The sequence below is a fragment of the Silurus aristotelis genome (assembly GCF_946808225.1).
Source record: "Silurus aristotelis genome assembly, chromosome: 19".
NCBI classification, from domain to species: Eukaryota; Metazoa; Chordata; class Actinopteri; order Siluriformes; family Siluridae; genus Silurus; species Silurus aristotelis.
This window is the reverse complement of record NC_139592.1, coordinates 7,220,230-7,248,215: the sequence shown is the minus strand read 5'-3', so window position 1 is coordinate 7,248,215 and position 27,986 is coordinate 7,220,230. Positions and strand designations below refer to the sequence as shown.

The following is a 27,986-nucleotide window of genomic DNA, read 5'->3' as shown; positions in this document are numbered from 1 at the left end:
TCTGTAGTTCTCTGTCTAGTCATAACATCTCTTCATAACATCTTGCAGCAGAGTTGATGGTGTTGCATAAATGTCTCCAAGCAGTGAGTGCGTCCTACACAATATACCTTCTTTCTTAGTGTCAGCGCTCACATGAACTCAAACGACACTGGAGATCCGTAGGACTCCATAGAAGGTTAAACGCTTTCTATTTAATGTATATGATTTGATTATGTGAATAGACCTTTAAACAGAGAGCCTTCTCTGTCTGTGTTTGTGCAACCTTCAAGGTGAAGCCACTTTTTAATTTTATTACATTGCATCAGACCTGCTATTTAAAATCGTAATCTTTAAAAGCAGCTGTAGTGTAAACATTCTTAGTTTGACAAATGCGCTCAATAGCTTTGTGCTCACAGGTTACAGAGGTTATTTTCCTCAAAACATTAGAAACTGATGCACTACCAGAATACTTGGTACACTGTGTTCTCTGATGGTTAACGTATTGCACAAATCCACAGCGTTTATTCATTTTCGCCTTTGTGTCTGCTCTTCTTTCTTAGTAATCAATTCTGCTTGCTTCTCTAGTGTCCTCCCTCGTGTATCTGTGATGCACAGTGAAAGAGGACGCACAGTGCTAGCTTTAGCATACGCCTCTTCTAATGACTGGGAGATTTATTCGGACCTGCTTTCAAAGCCCTTTAGCATAGAATGCTCTGTTTATCTCCAAGCACTAGTGCCAAGCCTTTTGAGTCATATCAGGCTTCCAACAGTCTAGATGCCTAGATGACTAGTCTTCTTTAAGTACTGTGCCACATGGGTAGTGTAGTAAGTTTTTATTCTTTATAACAAAAATCTTATTGCAAACTAAAAGAAGGAAAGTTTGTGTATGTCTAGCAAAGGCACCGCTAGCTAATGAGTTTGTGTAGACTAAAAACGAAGTGCCGTGTAAACTAGTTCAGGTTTCCTGCATATTTACAAACCTATAGCTTCATAGCAAATCATGCACACTTCAGTCATTGTAAAAACTGAATGGTAAATAAATAACAGCCAAAAGCTTTCTACCAAACCAACATTAGTTCATTTTAGTCTCTTAAATTGCTCTGGTAAAATCATCACTGTTCTTCCAGAAGGTGTTCCGTCGGTTGGTGGTTAATGAGAGCATCGCGTTACCGCTCTAGAGCATTTTATTTTTGCATTTCACCCTAAAATCCTACTTAAGTGTTCATTTGGGTTGAGATCTGATGACTAAAAAAAAAAAAAAAAAGTTCATAGCATATGAGTTGACAGTTTGCTTCTCATCAAGCCATTCAGGAACCATTATACCCTGTGGAGGGAGGGAGGGAGGGAGGGAGGGAGGGGGGGGGGAGAGAGAGAGAGAGAGAGAGAGAGAGAGAGAGAGCTCCAATCACAATACAAATGTTTGACCTCAGGATAGACAGAATATGTAATTTTACATTGATTTGCTATGACCTGCCCTCAGAAGTGTCAAGTGGTCCCAGGCCATGTTGGAAACAAATGCTCAAATCTTCTTACTTTTACGTGTAAATACAGACTAGACTGGTACGTGTCACAGTGACGAATGCTGAGCTGGGGAGGAATCAACGATTATTGATTCATTATGCATTGATTTGCACTGTAGACACGAGTCCAGTCTAGGCTTTTAGCCTACCGCCATTGGTGCTATATGGAGCTATTTCAAGGGCAGAGCTCTGTTGGTTTCCAATATTGCCCGTGACTCATCGAAAGTAAGTTCTTATTAGCTTAAAGGGCATCAGAGCTTTTCTGTGTGTCACCTCAGAGATGAAAGTCAAATAAACGATGAATGGTGGCCCTTGGTACAGGCAGCATCAGGGTTTTATTATTTTCTTTGGGTTTTATTTTAACGTTAAATCTGTCTTTGACCTGAACTAGTGTGCTTGTGAGCAGGCCAAGGAGAAAAATTTTCAGTACTTTAATCTCTTGAGAAATGAAGGACTGCAGAGAGTGGTCAGCGAACAAGCAGAGCGTGTCATTAGAGCTGAAGATGCTCGAATCTGTTCCTACGTGACTTGCTCTGACCTGCAGCTCTGGATAGAAATTTCATCTCTAATAGATGTGAAAACCTCATGGACATCTTTACTAGCCTGAGGCATTGGAAGGAGAAAACCTGAATATCAACAGCCAGGCAGAACAAACTTGTGATGAATTAGCAAATGATCACGGTTTACTAGGTTTAATTAGGCTCTGCTTCAGTAATCTATCTAACAGTTAGTTCTGGTTCACTAATAAGTGCTTATATTCAGTATAACCACACTGTTTGTGTCACTCTATTTACGCCTTTATTCGTCACGTTACATTTCCAATTGCAAAATCGGTCCCACTGATTCTGTTTCTACAGTTAGTGACATTATATAACGATTTTATTTCATAAATATGATTTCTGACTGAAAATAAAAACAGCAACGCTGATCATATCAAGATGAAAAGGAAGAATCCAAGTCAACTTCACCAGATGCATCTTTCATTAGAAGGTATTGTGCGCTAGCTAACCAGCGAGCTGACTAGCAATCAGTGACTGTGGCTTCTGCTGGAGTTGTTTCCTTTCCTGGAGCTAAAATGTAATTATTCTGGGCATATTGTGTCAGAAATGTCAGTTAATTGAAAGTAATTGTGTATTTCTAAACCGTGTATAAAAACCTCCACAGTCCCGCAGTTACACGGTTATACTGAATATTGTCACAGCCGGTAATAGGGGTAGGATTAGAGTAAGCTGAATGATAGCCGTGTGTGGTATTGCTTAATTAAATTTTTGTTTTATACTCTTGCTTGTTCTTTTAAATTCTTTTTTTTTTTCTTTTTCTTTCTCTCCTTTGTAAATTTGAACATGACCTTGAACAGGGCATGAAATGATTACTGAATCCGCATCTTGCAAGAAAAGTTCGCAGTCAACGGAATAAAGCGTGCCGCATATATAAAAATGTGATGCTCTCTGTCCTCCTTGACGTTTCTTTCCTCTGAATCTCTTTTCCTTTTCTCTGACTGACTCAGCTTTATCTTCTCTTCCTTCTTGTAGAAAGTTTTCAAGTGACCTTCACCAAAGAAGGTGATGAGAGGCTCTTTCTACTGCATTTATATTATTCCTTTTTTTGTTTAATTAACCCACTAACGCAAAAAAAAAAAAAAAAACCCGCATCAGCACTTCACACGGAAATGTCATGCTCTATAATGCCACTTTTCTGTAATCGTTTAGTTTACTTTTTTTTTTTTTTTTTTCCATCACCCGTGAATTATTTGGTAAAATGAATATATTAACTGGATGAAGAGTTTCTTCGGGGTTAACCGAATGTAGAAATATCAATGCATGGGACATCCACTGTAGAATAAAGGTCCTGAATGTATTTCCTCTCGTGATGTTCAAATCAATGAAGTAAGTACATGCATATAGAGGAGAATTGGACAGAACATCGGACCATTTCTGAAATCATATTCCTGAGTTATTTCTGAAGTATAAAGAGATTGTATAAAGTGCTCAGGGCTGGGTCTAAATATCTGTATTGACTCAAATGAGTCAATTCACCAACAGTTAACATTTGAACCACATGTACACATAATGCTTTATTTTACATGGATTTCATAACTGAGCCTTTAAGTATGACTGTTCAATTTTAGATTGAACCTTTTACAGGGCTAGATATAATTCTTCTCAAGCTAATGTGGCCTTCTCTTTGGGAAAACCCCCCCAAAAAAGTCATACGTTTTAAGTCGGGAAGATGGAGGAATGTCTGTTAACTCAATTACTGATGCTTTAGGCTCATATCTGTGAATATATATACTGTAGTTAGAACAAAGTTATTAAAAAAATGGTCTCATTTTGGTATCAGTATTGAATCCCAGCTCTTGAAGTATTAAACATGTTTTGTTTAGAATAAGTATACCTATTAGACTAGTATATGCATATACACATTACTCTCAAATTTGATTGGTCAGTGGCTGCCGTTTGTTGTGGATGTCACGCAATCTATATTTCTAAACCCTGCTCTCATCCAGTGGTTCAGTTTCTTTTCACTCTTCTTATGTTTTACTTGTTTAGTCTTTATAAGCTGTGAGAGAGACAACATTGCACAGGAAGACTTCGTTCACATTGTTAATGATTATTGAAGGAGATATTGACTTCTTTATAATAATGGGTTTTTTTTTTTTTGTTTTTTTTTTGCTTAAGTCCTAAACTTGTATAACAGAATTTGGACTGGACCTTTGTTATACCTCGTCGTCAGGATATCACCTGTTATTATAACTGTTTAACTTTGTTTTCTTTCTGTTGATTTTTACTAAAAAAACAGCAAGCGGGGTTAATGTTATGCATATGAATGCGGTAGGGATAAAATGGCTACTATGTCACGAATCACTGTTTGGTTTAATTTTGTTTCTACCCTTTGTTCTTTTTATAACAAGTGTTCCTGTGGAATGCCTGTCAACATTCTGGGTTTCTTTCTGCATGACTGGATGCAATGTGACCAAGTGGCTTGGACGAGACACTCAGCTTCACCCCCTTTTTAACCCCCTGTCCCCCCTCCCCTTCCCCTACAAACCCTCCCTCCCCTCCTAAATACTCACCCATTCTACAGCGCTTCTGGCTTCCTTCACAGACCCCAAAGTGTACCAACCCCTTTGGCTGCCAAAACAACTTTGGCTGTTTTTTATTTTAGTGTGGTGTGCTGTTTGTTTTTTTGCCATGGATTTTTTTTTTTTTAATATACATCATGTACAGCAGTTGTTGCTGTTTGTCCCCTAGGAGGTCTGGTCTAAACGGCTGTGTTTTGCCCTTTTCTCACCGTGTCCAGGGGAGATTTGCGGCTTCCGTATTCACGGCCAGAATGTTCCATTTGAGGTGGTGATGTTGGACAAGTCCACAGGCGAAGGAGTGATCCAGGCCAAGGACAAGCTGGACTGTGAGCTTCAGAAGGAGCACACATTTACCATCCAGGCCTATGACTGCGGAGAGGGACCAGACGGGGCCAACATGAAGAAATCTCACAAGTAAGAAACTTTTGTGATTTGCGTAGCATCGACTCAATTCATGTTATAACATTCTTTGAGATGATTTGCAAAAATTTGTATGATAATGACCTAAAAATTTATTATTTGTACAATAAGACACCAATTTCATTCCTGTTCTAGTAAAAGGTGATTTTCTTTCTTTCTTTCTCTTAAGTTTATTTATTAAAGGTGACTAGTAGAAAATCTAAAAATTTATTCAGGAAAAAATGCCCTAGATGCTACACATACAGATTCATGCATAGCCCTGTCTCTCTTTGTTTTGAGATTTTTCTAGACAGGTGATTAACTGCCTACAATAATAACTGGTGGCTCAGCATTGCCTCCTGTCAGTTATCAGTTATCTATCGATGAAACCTGCATCATTGGATGACCCTGTTCCCTCCTGGCAGCAGTCCATTTTGGCACTGACTCTTTTGTTCTCCTGCAGGGCAACTGTTCATATTCAAGTGAACGACATGAACGAGTACTCGCCTGTGTTCAAAGAGAAGTCGTATAAGGCTACGGTCATCGAGGGCAAAGCGTACGACAGCATCCTGAAAGTGGAAGCCGTAGATGCTGACTGCTCTTTTCAGTTCAGTCAGATTTGTAGCTACGAGATTGTCACCCCTGATGTGCCCTTCACCATTGACAAGGACGGTAAGCTGAGGGAGGTTTGGGGATGCGCTTGGCCAAAAATCCCTGCTTATTTTTAGAGTGCAGAATTGCCCTGAGCTGACATGCATTATTATTCCTTTCGCTGAAGGTGAACCAGGACTAATCAATGTCAACAGCTCTTAAACAATTTTCAGGCCACATTGCTGAAAGTAGTAGTGTAAGTAAAGGTTTTTTTTTTTTTTTTGGACACAGGTAACATCAAGAACACTGAAAAGCTGAACTACAGTAAGGAGCGCACCTACAAGTTGACAGTAACCGCCTTCGACTGTGGGAAGAACCGTGCCTCAGATGACGTCCTTGTCAAAATTAATGTCAAACCTACCTGCAAACCGAGCTGGCAAGGTGTTAAAGCCCTCTGTGTCATTTATAGATAGAATATACCAAGCCTTAATCTAAATGGCTTACTCTAGACTGATTGGCAAATCCTGAGAATTAATTAGTGCTTGTGACTGTGATGCTTTAGCTGTGTGTGCTTATTTAGTCTGGACTATTGGTTGCATGATAAACTGGTTGGGCTCTGTATTATAAAGGGCATTTTGTCTGTCTCACTTCTATAATTAATTCCTTAACCATTTTGTCATTATGGCTTTATGTGACAAGGAACGTAACATCTCTTGTATGCGTCTTATTCCTAAGGCTTTAATAAGAGAATTGAGTACGAGCCTGGCACAGGAAGTCTGGCCCTGTTTCCTAGTATTCGTCTGGAGACCTGCGAGGAGACTATCACCTCCATCCAGGCCAGTATCGAGCTAGAAACCAATCACATCGGCAAGGGCTGTGACCGAGACACGTACTCTGAGAAATCCCTGCACCGTCTGTGTGGTGAGTCAGAGCAATTTGTTAATGTTGTGTGACTCACGGTATTTAATTTATTCTGTGTTTAGACCGGTGTAATAAAAAAAAAAAAAGACATGCATTGGTATAGACTTAGGACACACTTATGCTTTCACATCACTGCAAGCATGTCAGCCAACTCTGAATCTTTCCACTCAATAATTTCAAGATCATAAAGGCTGCAATTTAACTGCATTTCCTGGCGTACTTGTGTGATAGTTTCCAACAGGGAAATCAAGCTTTCTGAAACGAGTAATAGACATTGTCTAGAAACTCATGAAGCCTTGTAATGCAGATTTTGTAATGTCCGTGCTTTGGTTATGTTCAGATGCCAGTTCCGGCACTGTAGAGCTGCTGCCCTCTCCCAGCAGCAACGCCAACTGGACCGCAGGCCTGCCCACCGACAACGGCCACGACAGCGACCAGGTCTTTAAATTCAATGGCACTCAGGCTGTAAAGGTTCCTGATGGTGTGGTGAGCACAAGCCTGAAGGAACCATTCACCATCTCGTTGTGGATGAGGCATGGACCTGGTAGCAGAGAGAAAGAAACCATTCTCTGCAACTCTGATAAGACAGGTAACAACAGCATAACGTACAGTTACATTGGTAACTGGTGATTGTCCACTGTGTCCTTTTAGAATTGATGTGTATTATATGGTCTTAGACAGTGTTTTGAGACTTGGACTCTGTATTTCATCCCTGTAATTTACATTTCATTATGTGACAAAGACACAACAGCACTAACACACAATTTGGCAGCAAAAGACTTAAAGCTGTTTTGCAAAGGTGGTCATTAAAGCCTAGACGATGTTATTAGCTGGCATGGTGCTTGTGTAACAGGGATTCGATCAAGTAAATGTCCTTAGATACTGGAAGCAGCTGTGCTGTGACCTGAATGAAAACAGGACGTTTGACTGGAGTGGTAAATGTCTTTCCATCCTGATGGCACAAAGCAGATGTTCACAAAGAATCCAAAATTATTAAAGCGGTACCAAATGACATGGGGGTTGTAAGGGTGGTGGTAACACAGCGATAACACCCCCCTTCACACACATACAACAGTGTTGTTATAAATCTACTCACACTTGTACATTATTGCTCAGAACATGTTGCCTGTGCTACTGTTTTCTATAGAAATGAACAGGCATCACTACTCCCTGTATGTGCACAACTGCCGTCTGGTGCTGCTCCTGCGTCAGGACCCGAGCGAGGCAGAGAACTACAAACCAGCAGAGTTCCACTGGAAACTCGACCAAGTAAGTCAACAAAGTCGCTTTTGTAATTGTTCATTTTTCCTACATGCCTGTGTGTATATGTACACATGTTAAAGTTCTACAGCTTAATTGTGAATGGGATTCTTTGTTTGGTATGTAAATCTGCACTAATTCTTTTGTAGAAGGCTTAGTTTGTGCTGCCTGCCCTCTCAATGTTCATGTATATATTCATATAGCAGACTTATACAGCTAATACTACAATAAGAATGTAGTGTGGGAGAAAGAAAAAAAAAAAAATATATATATATATATATATATATATATATATATATATATATATATATATATATATATATATATATAATAAAAAATATATATATAAAAAAACAATAAATAAAAATTATTTATTTATATATATATATATATATATATATATATATATATATATATATATATATATATATATATATATAATTTTTATTTCTTTATTTTTATTTTTTTAATGTAGTAGGTTACTGACATTAACACAGTATTTGGGATTAAAGAGCTGTGAGATGTTTGGAAATTCAGAACATTGTGTAGGCAGAATTTGGAGAATGTACAAAAAGTCGAGTTTGCAGTTTTTAAATCTATGCAAAATCCTTTCCAGAAGCGAATATTTTACACAGAATTGATTCCGATCCCAGGAAAGAGCAATTTTTCTGAATTTTTTAAATACATTGGAGACAAATGCATCAGAGCATCTTTCAATAGTCTGTTGGACTATTTTATGCAAAATTGTTCTGACACGGCATATAAAACAGCGAGTGAACAAGACGGATGAGAAAAATTGAAACGATTTGTGAACTTGTGCTATATTCTATAAATATAATTTTCGAATGAGTTTTTTTTTTACGATGTACTTGATCTGCCGCTTGCTCTCAGGTCTGTGATAAAGAATGGCATCACTATGTGCTGAACATCGATTTCCCTGCCGTGTCTCTGTTTGTGGATGGAGCTTCCTTTGAGCCCTTCCTGGTCACAGAGGATTACCCTCTCCATGCCGCCAAGATTGAAACTCAGCTCACTATTGGTGCTTGCTGGCAAGGTAGAGTCACTGGTATTATGATGATTTCTCTACTGTCGAAATAATGTAGCCTTTTTTTTTTTTTCTTCTTTTTTTTTAAAGGTGAAAACCTTCCATTTTCATTGCAAATAAATGTGACCTAGGACCACAAAGCATAATTGAGATAGTTGGTGGATGCATTTGCATTCAAAAACTAGCTCACTAATATTGCAAGTGTATGCAATTTAGAAAATAGAATTAAAAAAGAGAAATTAGATAATAGTCATGAACTGGTATAGTCAAGTGTAGACAAAATGCATGATCTTGTAAAAACCCTATTGAAACTTTTCCTAACTAAAGCAACGCCTCGTCTTTCCCCACTCTTCTTGTCTTACCTCCACAGATTTCTCAGGACATGACAATGACACAGAGACAGGCTCAGAGCCTTTGACAGGTTGCCTAAATCTTTCCCTAAATCGCACGAATAAGAGAGTTTGTTCATGTATTAACACCTCATACATGCAATTCTTGCACAGCTGAAAACAGCTTGACTTTAGTTGTGTGAGAATTGGATGCACACACAGCTTCTATTTGCATAACATTTTCAGCATGAGGTGATCCCGACCAGATGTTGTGGCACACATCCTGCCTGCTCTTATCTACTCTTCATTTTCTTTCTTTCTCTTTATCTACCAGCCAAGGCAGTTGAAAGTACATACAGCAGCTAGAGTGTAATGTAATGTAGATTGTATTGAATTTCTCATAACTCCAGTGTTGCGCAGCATCGCCGGCTAGGTGTTGCAGTGTTTTGTGCCAGCAGCACTTCCGCAGGTCTTGTCTCTGATATTTTGCTGAGTGACCCCAATGTACTAGAGCTGTGTTGGAATATATCAAATAACAGAGCACAGCTCCTGGCTCAGCTCATGACCTCCTTCTCATTCACATGTAACTGATTTAAGACCATGACCTACAAATGCATCACAAGTAAGAGGACGGAAATATAATGTGCAAACGTTACTTCAACTTAGGAAAGCTGCTTCCTCTGGCACACACTAGTTAGCACGTTCCAGAACAGTTTGTAATTTTTGTTTCAAACCTATTTTTCCCTTTTCTTTCACCCATTTTCATGTTGATTTCCATTTTTTTTTTTTCTCCATTATTTATCTCCATGATTCGAAATAACTTAACATGCGAAGGCAGAGCTGCATGAGGCTACAGGCCTGCATTTGTCTGTTCATCACTCTGTGGACCAGCAGAGCAAAGTGACCATACTAACTTGCATGAATCATTTTTGTTGTGTATGTAAAGACACAGCGCATGCTTGAGTCCCTGGAGATAAAAAAAAAAAAGAAAAAAAACTCAAATTGCCTTATCCCCCACTCATTAATGTATTTATTCACTCCATCTCCTTGAATTATCCAGGTGGCAGCACTCACATGACCCAGTATTTCCGTGGCAACTTGGCCGGCCTCATGATTCGCTCTGGAAAGCTGGAGAATAAGAAGGTCATCGACTGCTTGTACACATGTAAGGAGGGTTTGGATGTTCAGCTCCCAGAGGAAGTGGCTTCTGCTGTAAAGGTACACAAGCACACACACACACACACATGTATGTATGTATGTATGTATCCGTTATTGATGCAGAGGTAAACATCACAAGTTAAATGTCAGAGTTATTTTTAGGAGAATAGTTATGAGATAAATTATTAAATGTCAGAGGAATTACATTTGATTTTAAGGATTGGTGGTGGTGATTCAGTGTCTGACTCATTACTTGTTTTCAGGTGGACTTCAACCCCAATCAGTCTTCTCTAACTCTGGAGGGAGATGATATCAAGAGCTTTGAGAAGGTCATGCAGCACATCTCCTACCTGAACTCCAGGCAGTTCCCCACACCAGGAATTCGCCACCTTCGTCTCACCACTACGGCCAAGTCAGTATTTAGCAGGCCATCTTATTTTGAATAAGCGATTTTGTTTAAATATATAAGTAAGAAAGGTGCATTTAAAATGGCCAAACATTTTATTTTTATCATTATTAAAATTCTTAGCATTTTATAGCTAGATTTCCTTTAGAAGTTGGAATTTTTTTCTTTCTTTCTTTTTGATGCTTTGATCTGTTCCCAGATTGTGTATTTTAAAGTACATTATATCTGTATGTAGTGCAAGATTGAAACTCACGTTAATATTTTCCTTCTGTGCTGTTTTGCTTAGGTGCTTTAATGAGGAGACCTGCATCTCGGTGCCGGATGCAGAGGGCTATGTGATGGTCCTTCAGCCAGAGGAGCCAAAGATCAGCCTGAGTGGAATCGACCACTTTGCACGTAGAGCAACTGAGTTTAAGAGCACAGAGGGCGTGACTCTGTTCCCTGAACTGCGTGTTGTCAGCACCATCACACGTGAGGTGGAGGCTGAGGCCGAGGGAGAGGACGAGCCCACGGGTACGTTACCACAGCAACAGATACAGAGAGACAGAAACAAACAGAGATTGAAAGAGTAAGAGCGGTTTGAAAGCTTCAGGGGTTTATAGGATAGACGGATGGCAGAATGAAAGCCGTGCCATCTGCCATATCTGCGCTGTGAGGAAGTGAAAATTAAGTAGTATGTGCTCGAAGATACAGCAAAATAAAGGTTTTCAGGAGACACTAAGAAGAAAAATCACTGAATTTACAATCTGTGCTGATCTGGAAATAACTGATGTCTCCCTGTGAGCCTTAAAGATGAAAGATGGCAAAAACCGCAGCAGAAGTATTGGCTTTTGTTTATTATTTTGTATCATTTTTGAGTGGTAATGTTTAATTGTATAACTTGATATTTAGAAATCGCAGCAGATGATTGCCAAAATGTAATGCCGATTTTTTTTTTAACCAATATGTCTGGCCGATTTTACATTTACATGATTTTCAGTGCAGCTGTTTTTCGGCCTATTTGTCATTGTTACTCTTGTCTTTGCAACTTAGCAGACATGATTGAAAAAATCTACACAAATCCCTTAGAAATGATCACTTCAGGTGTAAATGCTGATTGCTTTAGATATTTACAGTTCTGACTCTTCTGGTTTCCCTGTTTGGAGGACGAATACAGACTACTGCTCTCAGTAGATCAATCATTCAACCTCTACTTGCAATGTATTTCTAATTATCTCAGTTACTCCCGAATAGGAGAAATGTACTGGATTACTTTTAACTAAATCTGACATAACTGTATATGAGAGAGAAATCCCAATGGTTCTGTGTTAATATGAAAATGTCTTTGGCAGTGCAAGAATCTGTGGTTTCTGAGGAGATCATGCATAACCTTGACACGTGTGAAGTGACTGTAGTTGGAGAAGATCTGGATAGCAATCACGAGAGTCTGGAGGTGGATTTGGCTCAGGTTCAGCAGAGAGGCCTGGAGATCAGCTCCTCCAATATGGGCATGGTCATCACCGGTGGGTTTCTTCTTCTGAAAACGTATATTCCATTAAAAAAAAAAAAAAAAAAAAAAAAAACTTATTAAACACAAGTGTTCATCTCTTCAAGTTAGTATTTCTGCTTGTTTTTTTGTTTTGTTTTTCACTCTGACGATTTGTTCTTTTCTGGGTTCAGGTGTAAACACCATGGCCAACTACGAGCAGGTCCTGCACCTTATTCGTTACAGGAACTGGCACACAAAAGCTCTGTTCGATAGGAAATTCAAGCTGGTCTGCTCAGAACTCAATAGTCGCTACATCAGCAATGACTTCAAGGTCGAGGTAAAGGCAATCAGACACATTCTTCACATTACTGCTTTTCTTATGCTGTTTGGATTAAAAAAACAACAACATATTGGTTAGTGGTGGATGAAGTACACAAAGCTTGTACTTGAGTTAGAGATACACTCTAAAGCCTTTAAAATGTTTCCTTTAAACTTTTACTTTAGTAAAAGTACAAAAGTATTTGCCTTTAAATGTGCTTAAGTATCCAAAGTACTATGATTTATTATGGCTATAATGTCCTATTGTAGATATAATCTCTCTCTCTCTTTCTCTCGCTCTCTCTCTCTTGCGCTCTCTCTCTCTCTCTCTCTCTCTCGCGCTCTCTCGCTCTCGCTCTCTCTCTCTCTCTTTCCTGCCTTATTTAAGTGCTCTCTGGCTCTTATTTAAAGTGGCAGTGCAAAAATGTACTCCCTACACTATTACGTTTTTATTCCCTCATAAGTAAAAAATAAATGGCTGATTTTACAAAATGTATTTGAGTAAAAAAGTAAGATATTTAACTTTATAATGTAGTGAAGTTAAATTAATATAAATATCCAAATATGCAAAATAAAAACTACTAAAGTACAGCAACAAATTACATTAACTTTGTTTCTGTGCACCACTGCTATTGGTACACTATCTTTTCAACAGAATGCTCATGTCCTACATTTAATTCTGTAAATAAGCACAAGCTTCAGCTGCATTAAAATGCCACACTCTCTATAATACTGTCTGTGTGCGTGTTTTCTCAGGTCAGTGTGATTCACACAGCTAACCCTGTTGAGCATGCTAATAATGCCATGTATCAGCCTCAGTTCATCAACCAAGTCAAGCACGCCTCAGTGGACCTGTCTGGACACAACCTGGCCAATACACATCAAGCTTCAGGTATGGCTTCATCATCCCTCCTGCAATCACCATCAGCCTCCTGCCCTCCTCCAAACCTCCATCTGTTCAAAATTTCTCTTCAGTGCAGGCATTCGATGTGCTAACAGGCATCTTTATTACTCCAAATGTGGAATGTAGATTATTTTACTAATCTGTTATTATACATAATCCAAGACAAAAGAATAATCTCTCGGTTTTAGACAAAAATGTGGTGGTGTTTTTTTGTTGTTTTTTTTTTTTTTTTTTTTTTTTTTTTTTTTGTATTTTATTTATTTATTTATTTATTTTGCTGTCTTTTCTTTTTATTGAGGCAATTGGCAGTCTGGGGAGGATGTGGAAATGATTTGCTTTGTTTAAATGGCGTACAATTTGACATAATGCATTATGGATTGCTGTGAAAGCACAGTTCACAGAAGGCTGTTAAGTGAAAGGTGTCTAAAACATGTTTTATTTATTTATTTATTTATTTTTTATTCGTCTCGTTCTCTCTTGACTCACAGTTGTCCCCAGTGCTGCCACAATAGTCATCGTGGTGTGTGTGAGCTTCTTGGTGTTTATGATTATCCTGGGAGTGTTCAGGATCCGTGCGGCTCACCAGCGCACCATGAGAGACCAGGAGAACGGCAAAGAGAACGAGATGGACTGGGACGACTCCGCCCTCACCATCACTGTCAATCCTATGGAGGTATAGGGGATGGGAGATACAACAGAGAAGAGTGTATTGTGTTTTATTAGCTTAGTAAACATAGAAAACAAATAGCTGACGGTCAGAGCTAGCAAACATCTATACAAAAATATGTGCCTCTATGAATACATCCAGTAATTAAGTTAAAAGAAAACTAATTATTAATACTAATGAACCCCCTTCATGTACATTTCTGGCTGTGAGAGCTAAAGCATCAGCTGTCACTACTTTTACATTTCCAGCTAATTAGCCCGAACAGCACGACGGCTGAATGTTTTTCTCTCTCATGCCAGGCTGTTGTTATGGAAACACTGTATTCTCGCAGCAGCAACAGTTTGGCAACATGTAGAAAAAGCCAAATTTATAATTCAAATGACAGGGTGGAAAAACAGTATTAAATCCACCGAGCAGATTTGTACCAGTTACCGTTGACTGTCTCTACAGCATTCAGCACAATTCTTGTGTATCCTGCACCGAGAGTTTTTAATTGAATCCGCTGGAAAGTACCCATGCATTATGCATCATTTAAAAAAAACTACAACTCCTATCTTTCTCTTCCTGTCCCAAAAAGACTTACGAGGATCAGCACAGCAGTGAAGAGGAGGAGGATGAGGAAGAGGATAGTGAAGACGGCGAGGAGGAAGACGACATCACCAGTGCGGAGTCCGAGAGTAGCGAGGACGAGGAGGGGGCGGAGCCTGAAGACCAGCAGGGCACCAGCCGACAGCAGCAGCTCGAGTGGGACGACTCCACTCTGACCTACTGACGCTGCAGAGCACACACACATAACATATACACACATGCGTACACACACACACACAAAACTCCACCCACCTGCCCACTCACTCACTCACTCACTGTCTCACCTCTCCAATCGTGAGGAGTCCCAGTTTTCCTCGCCAGATTCCCCACCTACGGAGCCATAAGTAAAAACAAAAAAGGCCTTGAAGCAAAATCCATATATATACTTATAAATACATATATATCTAGTGTCTGTGGTGACGGATGTTGCGGATTCAGCTTAATTTCCTCTGGCCAAGGCTTCCCTGGTGTCAGCTTAGTGGTGATGTTCAGTGTAGTATAACTTTCACATAATAGCTGAATGCTAGTTAAGGTTTTTTTTTTTTATTATTATTTATTTCCTTATTATATATAAATATTTTTTAATTTGTGGGATACCTGGCCTAGATTTGTATTTTTTATTAGCTCAGCGACGATACAGCCTTGCACCATTTCTCTTGTTTTACATGTTTTGTCATCAAAAACGAGAATGATTTTACTGTATATTGCACACAAATCTTCGGTATTAGTTTGCTACAGAAAGAGAAGTTGCTCCTCTTTGCTTTTGATAATGCTTCTTGCTCTTCTTGGTCCATGTTTCCTTTCTCCTCTTTATAGTGCATGAAAAATTTGCAAAGTCATGCGTGTAGAAGAACCTTGCTTTTTTGATATTTTGTAAATACGACAAAACATGGTGTCCAGTATCTAAAGCGTCACAGTACCTGCTGTTAGAATCCTTTTTTTTTTTTTTTTTGCTGTTCCAGAGCATGTTTGGGTGGGGAAAATATGGCAAAGCTCTTCCATTGTACGCTTTACAGAGAGAAACCCATGACAGAGGCTGAGGTTTCTGTGGAAAAGTGTTGCTTATTTTGTCTCGTCTTTTGGAGGTGGTTGTTTTTTTTTGTTTTGTTTTTTAATTATTCTTTTTATTTAACAGAGTGGGCGGGCATGTAATCTGCTAATCTAGGCTTGCACAGGTGCAAATGCTGCAACTCGAGGCATTGTGGTTTTTAATTTCTGTGAAGTCCACTATTGGACAGAGGTTTATACTTTTTGGTTCATCTGAATAATACATTCAGGTGATGATTATACTTTTGTTTGAATGGTACTGTATGTTGTACAGTTCAGGCACTCTACATGTAAGCCATCTTGGAGTGGTAGTGGTACTTTTTTCTGTAACGTTGTTGACTGTCTAAACCCCTTCTCATCAAGCTTGGTCAAATGGAGCTTTTGGAGGTTGGTGATGGTTTGAGCTTCATGATATCTGTGCTGTGCCATGATAGATGACAATACTCCGATCCTCCAGGCAGTTGCATAAAAGTTTGGCGATATTTATTCTTTGGTTTATAATTCTGCTTGATTTCCTCAGTGTGATTCACTGGCTGCTCGGTCATTCCAGTCTCTGTATGGAGGTGTGTTCTGGTCGACTCATTCTCCAAGCAATGGTTCAAAGACCTCTGGTAGGCTCGTCTGCAGGTCATTCGTCCATTTTATTTCTTGTAAAGCAGTGGTTTTATCGCCTTCCTGCATCTGTAAAAAGGTCAGGCTCTGTGGATTCAGCTAGAAGGCTTTTGAAAGGAATGTTAAATATTTGCATCAAGGAGAATGTTAATATGTAGAGAGGGTGGATTTGGGTAAAGTGTTGCTTTATTTAGATCGTAGTTTCCTTGATTCCTTGCATGGATGTTTTCTGTTTACTGCTGAAATCCAAATGTTTTCCTTATCTTTCTGTTGTTAGTATTGGTGTCAAGACTAGTCTAGTTTAGTCCCTGTTTTTTTTTTTTTTTTATGACTGGCTAGCAAGGACCATTGGAGATCACTAAGAGCGCTTTTGTGAGAATCTTCACTGGAAATATTTGTCGTTTCCCAGCGCAATCTGGTAACTGGTTCCCTTCAGAAAGCGCGCCAACCTGAGCTGCAGTCCATGGTATATTTAGAGGAGTTCGGGAGTGCCTTTTGCCCGTCACTGCACATTAACATGACTAACACAATCCTCATCCACACCATCCTAACCGGTGGCCATTTTTCTTTCTTGTAATTGTGTAAACATTGGGATTGTACAGCTATAGCAAAGTGATTTTTTGTTTGTTTATGTAATTGGGGTCAACAGCTAGTTTTGAACACTTATGACTGTATTAATTGTCCTGCATAGTGTCCGTGTTCATGTCGATGTGTAGAGAACGTAGATCCATATTGTATCATGAATAAATATTGTACTAAATCATGTTTGAGGAAAATCCACCTCTAAAGAGATGTATATAATTAAAATTCTTTAGGCAGTGAATGTGGGTATGAATTAACAACGTGTGATCATAGTGAAAGCTCATTTTGAAGTTTATTGCCGGATTTTCTAACCAAGACATCAGGGCAGCACGAAACTCACGTGAACCGGTAAAATAATTCCCCTCCGCACAGATTTCTTGCACAAATTGTATCACAGTCTCTCCGAATATTTTTTTTTTATTTTTTTTTATGGTATTTTATATTTAGTACAACCACTTATTTCTGTTCATTTGTAGTCACTGGATAAAAGCAGACCATTCCTTGTATGACTGAATGGAAGTTAGAGGGAAATGGCTGTTAGGGTCAGTCTTTCCAGCAGAAATATTCATCTACAGGTAGGACAGAAAAGAACGTGATTTTTCTCTGAGCAGGTTTTGCTCATCAATACATTTTGATTTACCTTCTGCTCCATGTGCTAAAGTATCCACATCCAGCCTATTAAAAAAATGGGGGTGAAAGTAGAAAGTTGTTGATTTCATGTACTGTGTATTTGGCATCTCAGTCATATGAAAACTATAGGCCTACTACTGAATCACACCATGCAAATGGCATTGCCTACTATTAGATTTATTTTAATTTTTTTGCTTTTAAATGGAAGGTTAAAGAAGTTGGGAAATGTCGGATGCTGCCCTCACGCTCATTCACTTTTTTACATTAAATGGCGAACTTTTGGGAAAGTTGGTGCTTGCTCATGAACAAAATAAAGGAAGATGAGATGAAATTAAGTTTCAGACTCCTTGATCTTTAATGTGCTCCTTGTTCTTTTCTACTCTACTTTTATGTTAACATTTAGACATTTGATGATTCAGAGTTGTTTTACAAATATCTTAAGTAATTAACATGAGTAGAAAAAAGATTCGCCATTAAAACCCAGGAAAAAAAAGTCCTGCTATATAAACCTTAATATTTCTCATTTACAACTGTATACAATGTATTTACCTGTTTTGAGTGCACATTGATATTTCTTATTGCAGTTTTGTCTGCTTGCTTTTCTAGGTTGTTACACAATCATGGAAAAGCATGTTTATTAATCTATATACGGTTATTATTCCCTGAAGTTTTCAGGCCAATGTTATGGTTTTTTTGAGATGCAACTGTACACCTTTTCTCAATCAATGGCAACTCTGACTAATCGCACTTCAAGCATTTAAAATACATACAAAAGGAAATTGAATTATTTTAATTAGTGCACCCATCAGGTGTGAATCTTCACTGACTGTTGCAACGCTCACAGCAGTTTAGTGTGATTAATCACTTTACTATTAAATTGTGATTAAAGTGTAGACGTCAGAGTTAAATTTATGGAGCTCAGCAAAAATGGTGGATAACTTTTAGAAACTGTAGCCGTTTTATTACTCGGTACCTCTATTTCGAAGTAACGGAGGATAAAATAACCCGACACTTGACTGATATGCGGTTTAATAGTCAGGTTTCCTCTTTATTTTATGACAAATTAAAGGAATAAAAGCTTAGGGGTTGATTCATAATGTTAAATTTGCATTTATCTGTTCATGAAAAAAAAATCACTTCCACATGATATATTTAGTTTATGATTTTTTCCCCCCATACAATTTCAAATAAAATCAGTGGGAACATTTACTGTACATTATACGAGGGACATCTTTTCTGTGATTTGATCACTGACGTAATTTAAGGATCATGTCAAATAGTCCTTAATAGATTAATTACGTTTATTATTTGTTATATTTAATACACGAAAGTGTGTATACATTATTTTATGATGGTCCCTTACTTGGTAGCAGCGATTGGTAAAATTGTGCAGTGTTGTTTAAACTTTATAAAATAAAAAATATATTGATCAATAATTCCTTCGATAGTCCTAACTAGTCCTTTTTCAATTGTGCCCCCTAGCGTTTATAGCGTGAAGTACAGAGTGGTCGGAATCCTTGGAAATTATAATTTTCTTTCTATATAGCAAAGGAAAAAAGTGTAATGTTTGAGTTGATGGACTAACACTAACAGGATTAGGTTACTATCTCGTTACAATCATGTCACAATGTGTAGCCTTTTTTCAAAGCCTAGCAGCTCACTAGCAACATATTACTGCAAGCAATAATTATTTAGCCTAGAACAAGCTCAATCAAATTTTCCCCAAAATACCGGTTGCCACGATAAACTGCACGTTCCCTGAACATGATTTACTTACAAGCTGCGTGACTGTGTGATAGATGGTGAATCATGTTCATGTGAAAAAATTCTGCTTTTTATAAAGGTTACTTCCTCATTATACATCTACCACCTCATAATTTATACCAACATTAATACAATATGTATACAAAGTATTGGGACACCAGACACCTTTTTTGGCCATATGTGGTTCTTATCTTAACTGTTACTTTAAAGTTTGAGGCACACAATAAAATTAAATGTTTTCCTTCACTTGAACCAGTGGATCCAAACTTGTGCCTGTGCACAATTTGAGCTCTATGAAAATATGGTTAACATGGGCTTGAGTGGAAGATCTTGAGTGGTCTGCTATAGAGCTCTGACCTCAACCCCACTGAACACCTTTGGGATGAAATGGAATGATAACCGTACCCCAGGCTTCCTCATCCTACACCCTAGTGGATGAATAAACATCTTTACAAACAATTTCAAATCTAGTGAAATATCTTTAGAGACAAGTTGCAGTGATAAACAGTAAATGGGGATGAAATGTGAAATGGGATGTTCATAAAGCACATGTCAGGTGTCCACAAACTTTTGTCAATATATAGTGTATAACTATCCTGTATCAAGTTTTGTATTATGATATAAAACATTCAACAGTAAAAAAGGACAAACATCCAGAGAACATATAAGAATACAATCAGATCATCATTATGGCCTACAATTTGTAATAAAAATCGTACAGCAAAAGCATGAATATTCAACTAAAAAAAACATTTAAAAAAAAATAAAAGGGCAGCCGCTTCAGGAATTCATTGGGATCGTAAATCGATTTCACAAAGACGACGACATTTTAAAAAGCAGTGTAAGAAATTTTTTTTCTGTTATTTTCATTACAATCAAACATGAAGACATTATTTCTCTTTGATTAGCAAAACACAAAATCAGCTACCAGACTGTACCAAATGTAAATTATTATACATTAACTCTGATCTGCTAGCTTTCCATTCGATTCATAGATTTTCATTTTTACTGTATAGAGAAACAGTATTTTAGAGGTCATTGGGGTTAAGCATGTAAAGCACATAAAATCTGTTAAATGACACTTAAAAACAGGTCCAACACTTAATATTAAGTTAAAAAAATCTAAAAATAAAAATAAAAATCACACCATTTACAGAAAATTGCACATGAAAGGTGCATCACTAGGTCTGAGTCTTTTCAACTCCAGAGCTAGCTAAGGCCATGATCTTATCTTCAGATCCTACAGAAATCAAAGAAAGAAAAAGAATTAGGTTAAAACTCAGAACATGTAGCCAACTATCTCACACACACACACGAACAATGTTGTCTGGACAAGATTCTGTTTCGTATTGATGCTTATTTCATTTGATTACATATCAACATCAGGGTTTCTACAGGTTTCACAAAGTCAAATTCAAGAATTTGTAAGACCATTAAGAATAAAATGTAGGCCCTATATAACAACATCAAAAAAGCGTACGCAAATACGTTGTTAGCAACTGGCCTTAACCGAGCCCTAAATCTATATTTATATTTATTCAATCCAAAGATCACTAAACTTGCACTTCCCCATAGCTGAAAAAGAGAATGTCTATGGTACAGTCCGAAAGAGATTTGCACCAATAACAGAAAGCTGATTGACTGTTTCATGTTGGTCTGATTTGTAGTTGTAATACAGCGAATGATATTTGGACTAATGAAAGAATCAACTAAACTCGTACTCCACAGAAACTAACAAACATCCTATAGTGCCTTGACCTAGAAAAGACCTAACACTTTTTTTTTTTAAGGCCTAAAAATGTAGATTTTTGGACTTTTCGATTTTTCAAGTTGTTTTGTGGAAAACCTGAACGTAAATGTGACATGTGGAAATGCACTAAGTTGTTATTCCTGTTTATATCTAGTTGTGTAGCAGCATTAAATTACTACCTCAAGGGCATGTAGTGATGTTTTTCCAATGTAGGAATGTTTATTACATCATAATACATTATATATTCATTACATTAGCACGTCTTTTTCCCCCCATTACTGTTTTCAGCTGTATTTACAGCCCCACCTAGAAATCAACAGTTATGCTGTATGATTATTGTCCTAATGACGATATAATACACATCCTTAACCATCAGAGCTAAATATCATTCTTCAGAGTCTGGCTTCAAGTTAAGAATTTGCATCACATAAATCACAATTTAATAAAATACATTGAATAGGCAAAAGTATTGGGACACCTGCCTTGTCTAGCCATACTTCCCCAAACTTATACCACAAAGTTGGAGGCACACAATTGTATATGATGTGAGACCCAAACAAGTTTGGGTTGCAGTGGAAGATCTTAAGCCTACTATAGAGCTCTTCAACTCTACTGAACACCTTTGGGATGAATGTGAACGCTGAATGCAGCCCAGACCTGCTCATCCTACATCAGTGCCTGATTTTACTAACACACTTGTGGCTGAATGAGCACAAATGTCCACAAGGAAACTCCAAAATCCAGTGGAACATCTGTAGAGTAAAGGTTATTATAACGGCAAACGGGGACTGAATGTGGAATGGGATGCTCGTCAAACACGGAGATCTAAAGGTTAGGTGTCCACAAACTTTTGCTCTTGTAGTGTTATTGGTTTTGTGTGCATTACAGGTCAAGACAAGAATTCAACTAATACACATGACTGCACTTATGAATAATAGCCATGCCGGGATTAGTGTTCAGTTTACTGTAATGCTCATGCAAAATTTTAAGGAAATGACTTGCATCTAAAACAGAATTCTATTCTCAATCATAAGCTGTGATTAATTGAGCCATTGCGCAATACGCACCCATATTCGCTGTGACTTTCTCAAACTGGCTCAAAGTGGCACTGACGTTTTCCGTGAGAAAAGCAGTGTCCTCGGCTGTGAGCTGTAAGAAAAATAATTCAATAATCTACGCTTTAGCAGCGGTAGGATTCTACCAACACACACACACACACACACACACACACACACACACACACACACACACACGGCACAATACATGAGGATTTTGAGGAACTGCACCCAGAAGCATCATTATTACAAAATACATAATCCATACACATACACTTTTGCTAGTCAACTGAACACATTTTTTTTTACTACTTCTATTTCTATTAATGATTTGTAGTAAGTAGAATTTTACATGTGTATATAAATAACTAACAAAAAATTTTGTGAAAATAAAATAAAAAATAAATAAATAAGGCCAAATTAAAACCTTCAAGGCAACACACATTTATTCCTTTATTCTTAAATTGGATAAAAAATAATAATAATAAATAAGTAAATTATTTTTTCTTAATCAATAAACATTTATTTTACTGATGCAGCAAGTCTCAATTTAAGCACCAAAATCCACCATGGTGCACACATCCGGCAATTAAAACCGTCCGTGTGGAAACATAGCAAAAGTTCCCTTTGGTGTCCTGATGATTTACTTAATTTAAAATACCATAATTACTTTAAAACATTTACAAGAATATGTTGTCTTCATGCTTAATGTTGAGTTTAATTTCACTAATAAACATACATTTGCATAAAGCATCCATATTTGCATATAAACCTGCAAGGTTTTTTTTGTGTCTTGATGTTGAAAAAAGATTATAATGATTAACAGCAAAGCCCTTTGATTTGACTGTCCAGACTTCACATTAATGGTCTTTGGCAGATCGAATTTTTGAACTCGACCTTCAAAACACGTCCAACGTCCTAACCGATGAGCTTTCACTTTCCAGAGACGTCCAGTCTCATGTAAACGTAAAGCTACAGCATTACCTCAGAGCACTACACAGAACAGATCTTCAGTCTCCTCATATTACATTTTCATTTGTTATTTGACCAACCAAGTCACTGCGCAAGCTTTTACCATACAAACAATGAGAATAAGAGTTTCTAGTCATTTATAACCAAGAATTAAACAGAGCTGTAACAGGAATTACATTAAGACATAAAGCGGAGTCAGAGACAAAATCGACATTTCACCTTCTCGCCCAGTTTTCTCAGAGCTGTGAGGATCTCCAGTTTTTGCTGAGTGTACACGTCTCTAGAAAGTTTCCCCACCATCACATCACGGTCCATCTAGAGACAAACATTAACAATGTTCAACACAACCGAAACAATCACTAGCAACACTAACACCTCATAATTGTATCCTGTGACCGCTTTATCTTCAGGTTTATTTACCTGTATGTATAGCAACATGGTGTTCACTTTTGTAATTTTTTAAAAAGGCTTGTTTCATGGGTGAAAAATGCATAAAAAACATGGCCCACTTGGAGTAAATGTGCATGGGCAACCGTGTCGATAAAATGTGTGTGAGGGCTCATTTACCCGCCATCATGACATGTGGCTTTTAACATTAAGGGGGAAAAAATCTTGACAATCAACAATGATTTAAGTGATTTAGTTTAATTTATTTAAATGGATCATAATACACTCACTCATACATTTATATGAATAATAATGATATATTTATTTATTTACTTATTTAGATCTAGAAATGGCAAAACAATGTACCTACTAGAGGTCGACCGATGGATTTTACCGATACCGATGGCTGGGTTGGATCGTACTTGCCGATAACCGATTAATCGGCCAATAGTTTTTAAAATAGAAAAGACTTGAAACTAGCTTAAGTACAAAAATAAACAATAAATAAACAGCACTGAATCATGAAAATGTGGTAAATGAAATAAATATGAATATATTAATAAATGAATATAATTATATAATTAATTAATTATGAATAAATGAAAAGACAATATCGCGCTCTCCGTGCAGCGTCAGTAATTCACCTCTAAAGGGCGCACTCATAAGAACAGCGGACCGCAAGCCAGAAAAATATCTGAACAAATTTTTGCCGATAGTTCCAGAAATCAACTATCTGCAAAACCGATGAATCGGTTGACCTCTAGTACATTCAGTATTTGTAGAATATTAAGTAAATAATGAAATACATTTGAGTTTATATTTCTGTATTACCTCTGCCAGTCTTGTCCGTAATTGGCCAGGCTGTTTCTTTGCAAACAGTCGAATGACTTCAGGTGTCTTAAATGCTTGGCTGATAGCTGCTTGGATAGCCTGAGAGAGGAAGTAAGAATTGATTTTCAACACAAAAAAGTGCCATTATTTTAGAAATTAAAGTGACTCAAGTCAAGAGAAATATGAAAAACAATGATATAATGATAAAATAATAATAGAAAACACTTTCACATTTTCCCTTTCATTTTTAATGCAATCTTTTCCCTCCTGTGTGTGTGTAACTGTGTGTGAGAGAATCTCAGTGTATCTGGGGTCAACCTTCAAATCTGATTAACAATAACTGTGACCCCTGACACATTATTTGCCGATTGACAGAACATATGTCATCAGTATTAATGTCTGCATAACAACATCTTACTAGCTGCATCCCTCCCAATTCATCCACCAGGGTCATGTTCCCCGACATGAGCTTCTTCAGCGACTCGTTGAACTCATTCAGCTGCTCCAGCGTCTCTTTTTTGGTTTCCTCGTATTCTTCATCGTCTAGGTCTTCTCTGGAAGAAGAGCAATTGACACAAAACAAGTAATTGAATAAGGACAGAGGTACTTCACTCCTAGAGCCTTTATAATTTATGTCTTTAAATCTGTATAATTAAACTTTTTTTAATGTCCACAGTCGATTTCCACTTTGGTTAGCCATTTTCCACACTACACACAGTGCAATGTGACTACTTGCTGAGTGGAAACTTCGACTACTAATGAGTGGAAATTTGCCAGTAAAACGATGAGGCAGAGCTTTAGCAACTCTATCTAATGAAAGTTTAACCTTTCAAGCTTATACTACCATTATGACATCATACTCAAATACCCTCAATCACTAACTAAGCCGAGTTTCTTCAACCTAACTTAGCACATCTGCATCACACATAGTCCTATACCTTTCATTTTCTACGTACGTGAGAAACACAGGGCCACAATTTGACACAAATTAGGTAGGACACTATAAACCACAAATCCAAGCAATTGGAAAACAGTAGGCATGGTTTCAGGTTTTTTCAATTCCCTCAAGATTAAAGCCAATTTTAAACCTCCATACGTCATATTTCCAAACACCTGTAGTCAGGTGTCATCATGCTCAAGGGAAGGAGTCTCATTCTGTCTCCTAGAAATCAACATAGTTTGGTGTGAAAGCTGCAAATCAATTTCAGACAGCAGAAAAGGAATCTGTGAGGAAAAAGACAAGTCTGGTATTGACATAATCTGAAAAGCTGCTCAGCCCTAAAGATGCCACTGCTCCAAAACCATTAGAACCAGGCTACAGTTTGCATGGGGACATAGATTCAAAGATCTAACTTTAAAAGAGAAATTTCCTCTGATCTGAGTTAACTCTTTGGCCATAATGACCATTATGATGTTTGGAAGAAAAAGGGTACAGCTTGAGGATAAACACAATCCCAATTGTGAAGCATGGGGGTGGCAGCATCAAGCTGTGAAGGTGCTGTGATGCACAAAAGACTGGTGCACTTCATAAACAGATCATAAATCCCAAGAGTTAAAGTTATACAGAGTTAAAACTAAAACTCTTCCAAATGGTCAATGACTCGAAATGGCTTAAATACAACAAAGTGAATGTATGGGAATGAGCTTCACAAAGCTCTGACCTCAATCTGATATAGTACTCTATCGTATTCTGTATTGTTTTAAAGACTATAATCACACTCTTGATGTCACCCAAATGAGGATGGGTTCCCCTTTTGAGTCTGGTTCCTTTTAAAGTTCCTTCCTCAGAACATCTAAGGGAGTTTTTCCTTGCCACAGTCGACATGGCTGCTCATCAGGGATAACATCATGAGCACATCGTTTACCTTAACTGTTAAATTCTGTAAAGCTGCTTTGAGACAATGTTGTAAAAAGCGCTACAGAAATAAACTCGACTTGACTACTCGTGGTCAGAATGGAAAGGTTGTGTGTAAGCAAGGAGGACTACAGGCCTGACTCGGTTCTGTCTGGAGAAAAGGGTTAAAATTCCACAAGCTTCTTAAAACTTAATGTGAGCTGCTTGTGGAAAGGCTTCTCGAAACATCTGACCCAAGTTAAAGTACTGGAAGGCAAGCATGTGCAAACCATTGGCCCATTTAGAATGCTATGCGAAGAAACATTTTGACGTCTTTTTTTACATTCCTGAAATAAAAGTGATCCTAGCTGACTTTAGACGAGGGAAGCTGTATACAGTCAACCCCTGATTATTCGCGGTTCGGAAAATTAGCAGCTTCTAATTTGGAACCCAACTAACAGCAAGTTGCCGAATATCTTCAAATTTCTCGGGAATCCGCAGCGGGACAGAATGTTCAGAAACGTTAGGAATAAACTGTTTTCACTACTAAATTTCATTAATAACTTTTAAAACACATTATTGTATTAAAGTGACGTAATGTCTAGATCAGGGGTCACCAACATGGTGCCCGCAGGGACCACATGAGTCGCCCGTGGGCCTTTTCTAGAAATAGCTCACCATAGTGCCACTTACCTGTGAGCTGCATGTAATTATTTTTGTTGCTATTCTTTTTTTAAATCACACTTGCATTGATGTACATTTTAAAATGACAATATTCAAATATAGATGACTAGATATAGATGAGATCATTAATTATTATTAATAACATTATTAAAGGTAAATTGAGCAAATTTGCTATTTCAGAAGTGTGTATCAAACTGGTAGCCCTTCACATCAATCGGTACCCAAGAAGTAGTTTGCAGTTTCAAAAAGGTTGGTTACCCCTGGTCTAGATGAGTTCACTAAGGTACCAAAGGGTCTGCGGGGGTGCGTCCAAAGTCTTAGAACGGAACCCCTGCGTATAATTAAATGTGAGGTTAAATTGATCAGGCTGAGGAGCACAGGAAACGTGCCCAGTGACGTCATCACGAGACACAAACACACCTTCTCTATGGAATAACAAACCACCAAGAGCAGAAACGCTTGACATGTTTATACAGTTACACCCTGCACTACATGATGATGGTGATGATGATGATGATCATGATGAAGGTGGTGATGATGATGATCATGATGAAGGTGGTGATGATGATAATGATGGTGGTGATCCCTTTACCTGCACTCCTCTAGATCCTGTAGTTGCTGCATGAGTCTGTCCAGCTGCTCCTCCATGTTCTGCTTCAGTTTCCCAGTTTCTGATTTCCCCCGAGAAGCCATAACGTGTTTCTTAACTCAGTGTGGGATTTTTAAACAGAGTTCATTAAGCCAATCAGGAGCAGGTCAGGATTTTCACCACAAACTCCCACGTTCACTCCACGAGAACACATGCAGCAGGTGGCATCAGTATATATTTAACTTTGATTTAGTGTATAAATGAATATAAAAGAAAGCTTCACTTGTTTATGACTGACTGCAGCTGCGACCCAAAGATCAGTCTTTATGGAGTAGAGAAGAAAAGGGTGGGTCCGTCCATACCAGGTGTTTTAACTGAATGTACATTCTCCTCTACATCCTGTTTCCGAAGGACCTCTTTGTAGTTTTCGTGGATGCCTGAGTGAAAATCAAAAACAATGTTGGCTATAACTATTTTTTATTAAAGCAAAAAATTAATTTATTTGTATTTTTTTATTATGGGTGTAACGGTACACACAAATAACGGTTCGGTACTTAACTCAGTTTTTATGTCACGGTTTGGATCAGTTTCGGTATGGTTAAGGGGAAGAAACG

At 37.9% G+C, this 27,986-nt stretch overlaps 2 protein-coding genes across 5 annotated transcripts in view; one reads left to right on the top strand and one right to left on the bottom strand.

Moving 5' to 3' along the window:
* clstn1 (calsyntenin 1) overlaps positions 1-17,841 on the top strand; it is a 32,459-nt gene extending 14,618 nt beyond the window's left edge. The window contains exons 3-19 of one of the 4 annotated variants that reach the window (XM_083569799.1): positions 3,032-3,061; positions 4,800-4,995; positions 5,444-5,652; positions 5,863-6,012; positions 6,307-6,492; positions 6,833-7,081; positions 7,640-7,761; positions 8,644-8,806; positions 9,168-9,218; positions 10,187-10,344; positions 10,548-10,696; positions 10,977-11,203; positions 12,022-12,192; positions 12,350-12,495; positions 13,233-13,368; positions 13,869-14,053; positions 14,625-17,841. In XM_083569799.1, coding sequence (XP_083425925.1) covers positions 3,032-3,061; positions 4,800-4,995; positions 5,444-5,652; positions 5,863-6,012; positions 6,307-6,492; positions 6,833-7,081; positions 7,640-7,761; positions 8,644-8,806; positions 9,168-9,218; positions 10,187-10,344; positions 10,548-10,696; positions 10,977-11,203; positions 12,022-12,192; positions 12,350-12,495; positions 13,233-13,368; positions 13,869-14,053; positions 14,625-14,819 — 2,723 coding nt within the window. In that variant the 3' untranslated portion in view covers positions 14,820-17,841. The remainder of the gene's footprint in view (positions 1-3,031; positions 3,062-4,799; positions 4,996-5,443; positions 5,653-5,862; positions 6,013-6,306; positions 6,493-6,832; positions 7,082-7,639; positions 7,762-8,643; positions 8,807-9,167; positions 9,219-10,186; positions 10,345-10,547; positions 10,697-10,976; positions 11,204-12,021; positions 12,193-12,349; positions 12,496-13,232; positions 13,369-13,868; positions 14,054-14,624) is intronic. The other 3 variants (XM_083569800.1, XM_083569801.1, XM_083569802.1) reach the window with 3 other exon arrangements.
* lzic (leucine zipper and CTNNBIP1 domain containing) lies at positions 15,728-27,782 on the bottom strand. The gene is made up of 6 exons (XM_083569949.1): positions 27,376-27,782; positions 24,684-24,819; positions 24,266-24,364; positions 23,267-23,362; positions 22,088-22,169; positions 15,728-20,510 (listed from the first exon to the last, which is right to left on the bottom strand). Exons 1-6 carry the CDS (start codon positions 27,474-27,476, stop codon positions 20,452-20,454), a joined length of 573 nt encoding a protein of 190 aa, XP_083426075.1. The 5' UTR covers positions 27,477-27,782; the 3' UTR covers positions 15,728-20,451.
* Positions 27,783-27,986: the final 204 nt, after the last annotated feature.

Excerpts from the sequence above, each read along its gene's own strand:
- lzic (XM_083569949.1), bottom strand. The coding sequence starts at position 27,476 with ATGGCTTCTCGGGGGAAATCAGAAACTGGGAAACTGAAGCAGAACATG. Across the intron at positions 24,820-27,375 it reads CAGGATCTAGAGGAGTGCAG|AGAAGACCTAGACGATGAAG; the intron begins GTAAAGGGATCA and ends CTCTTCTTCCAG. Across the intron at positions 24,365-24,683 it reads AATTGGGAGGGATGCAGCTA|GCTATCCAAGCAGCTATCAG; the intron begins GTAAGATGTTGT and ends TTCCTCTCTCAG.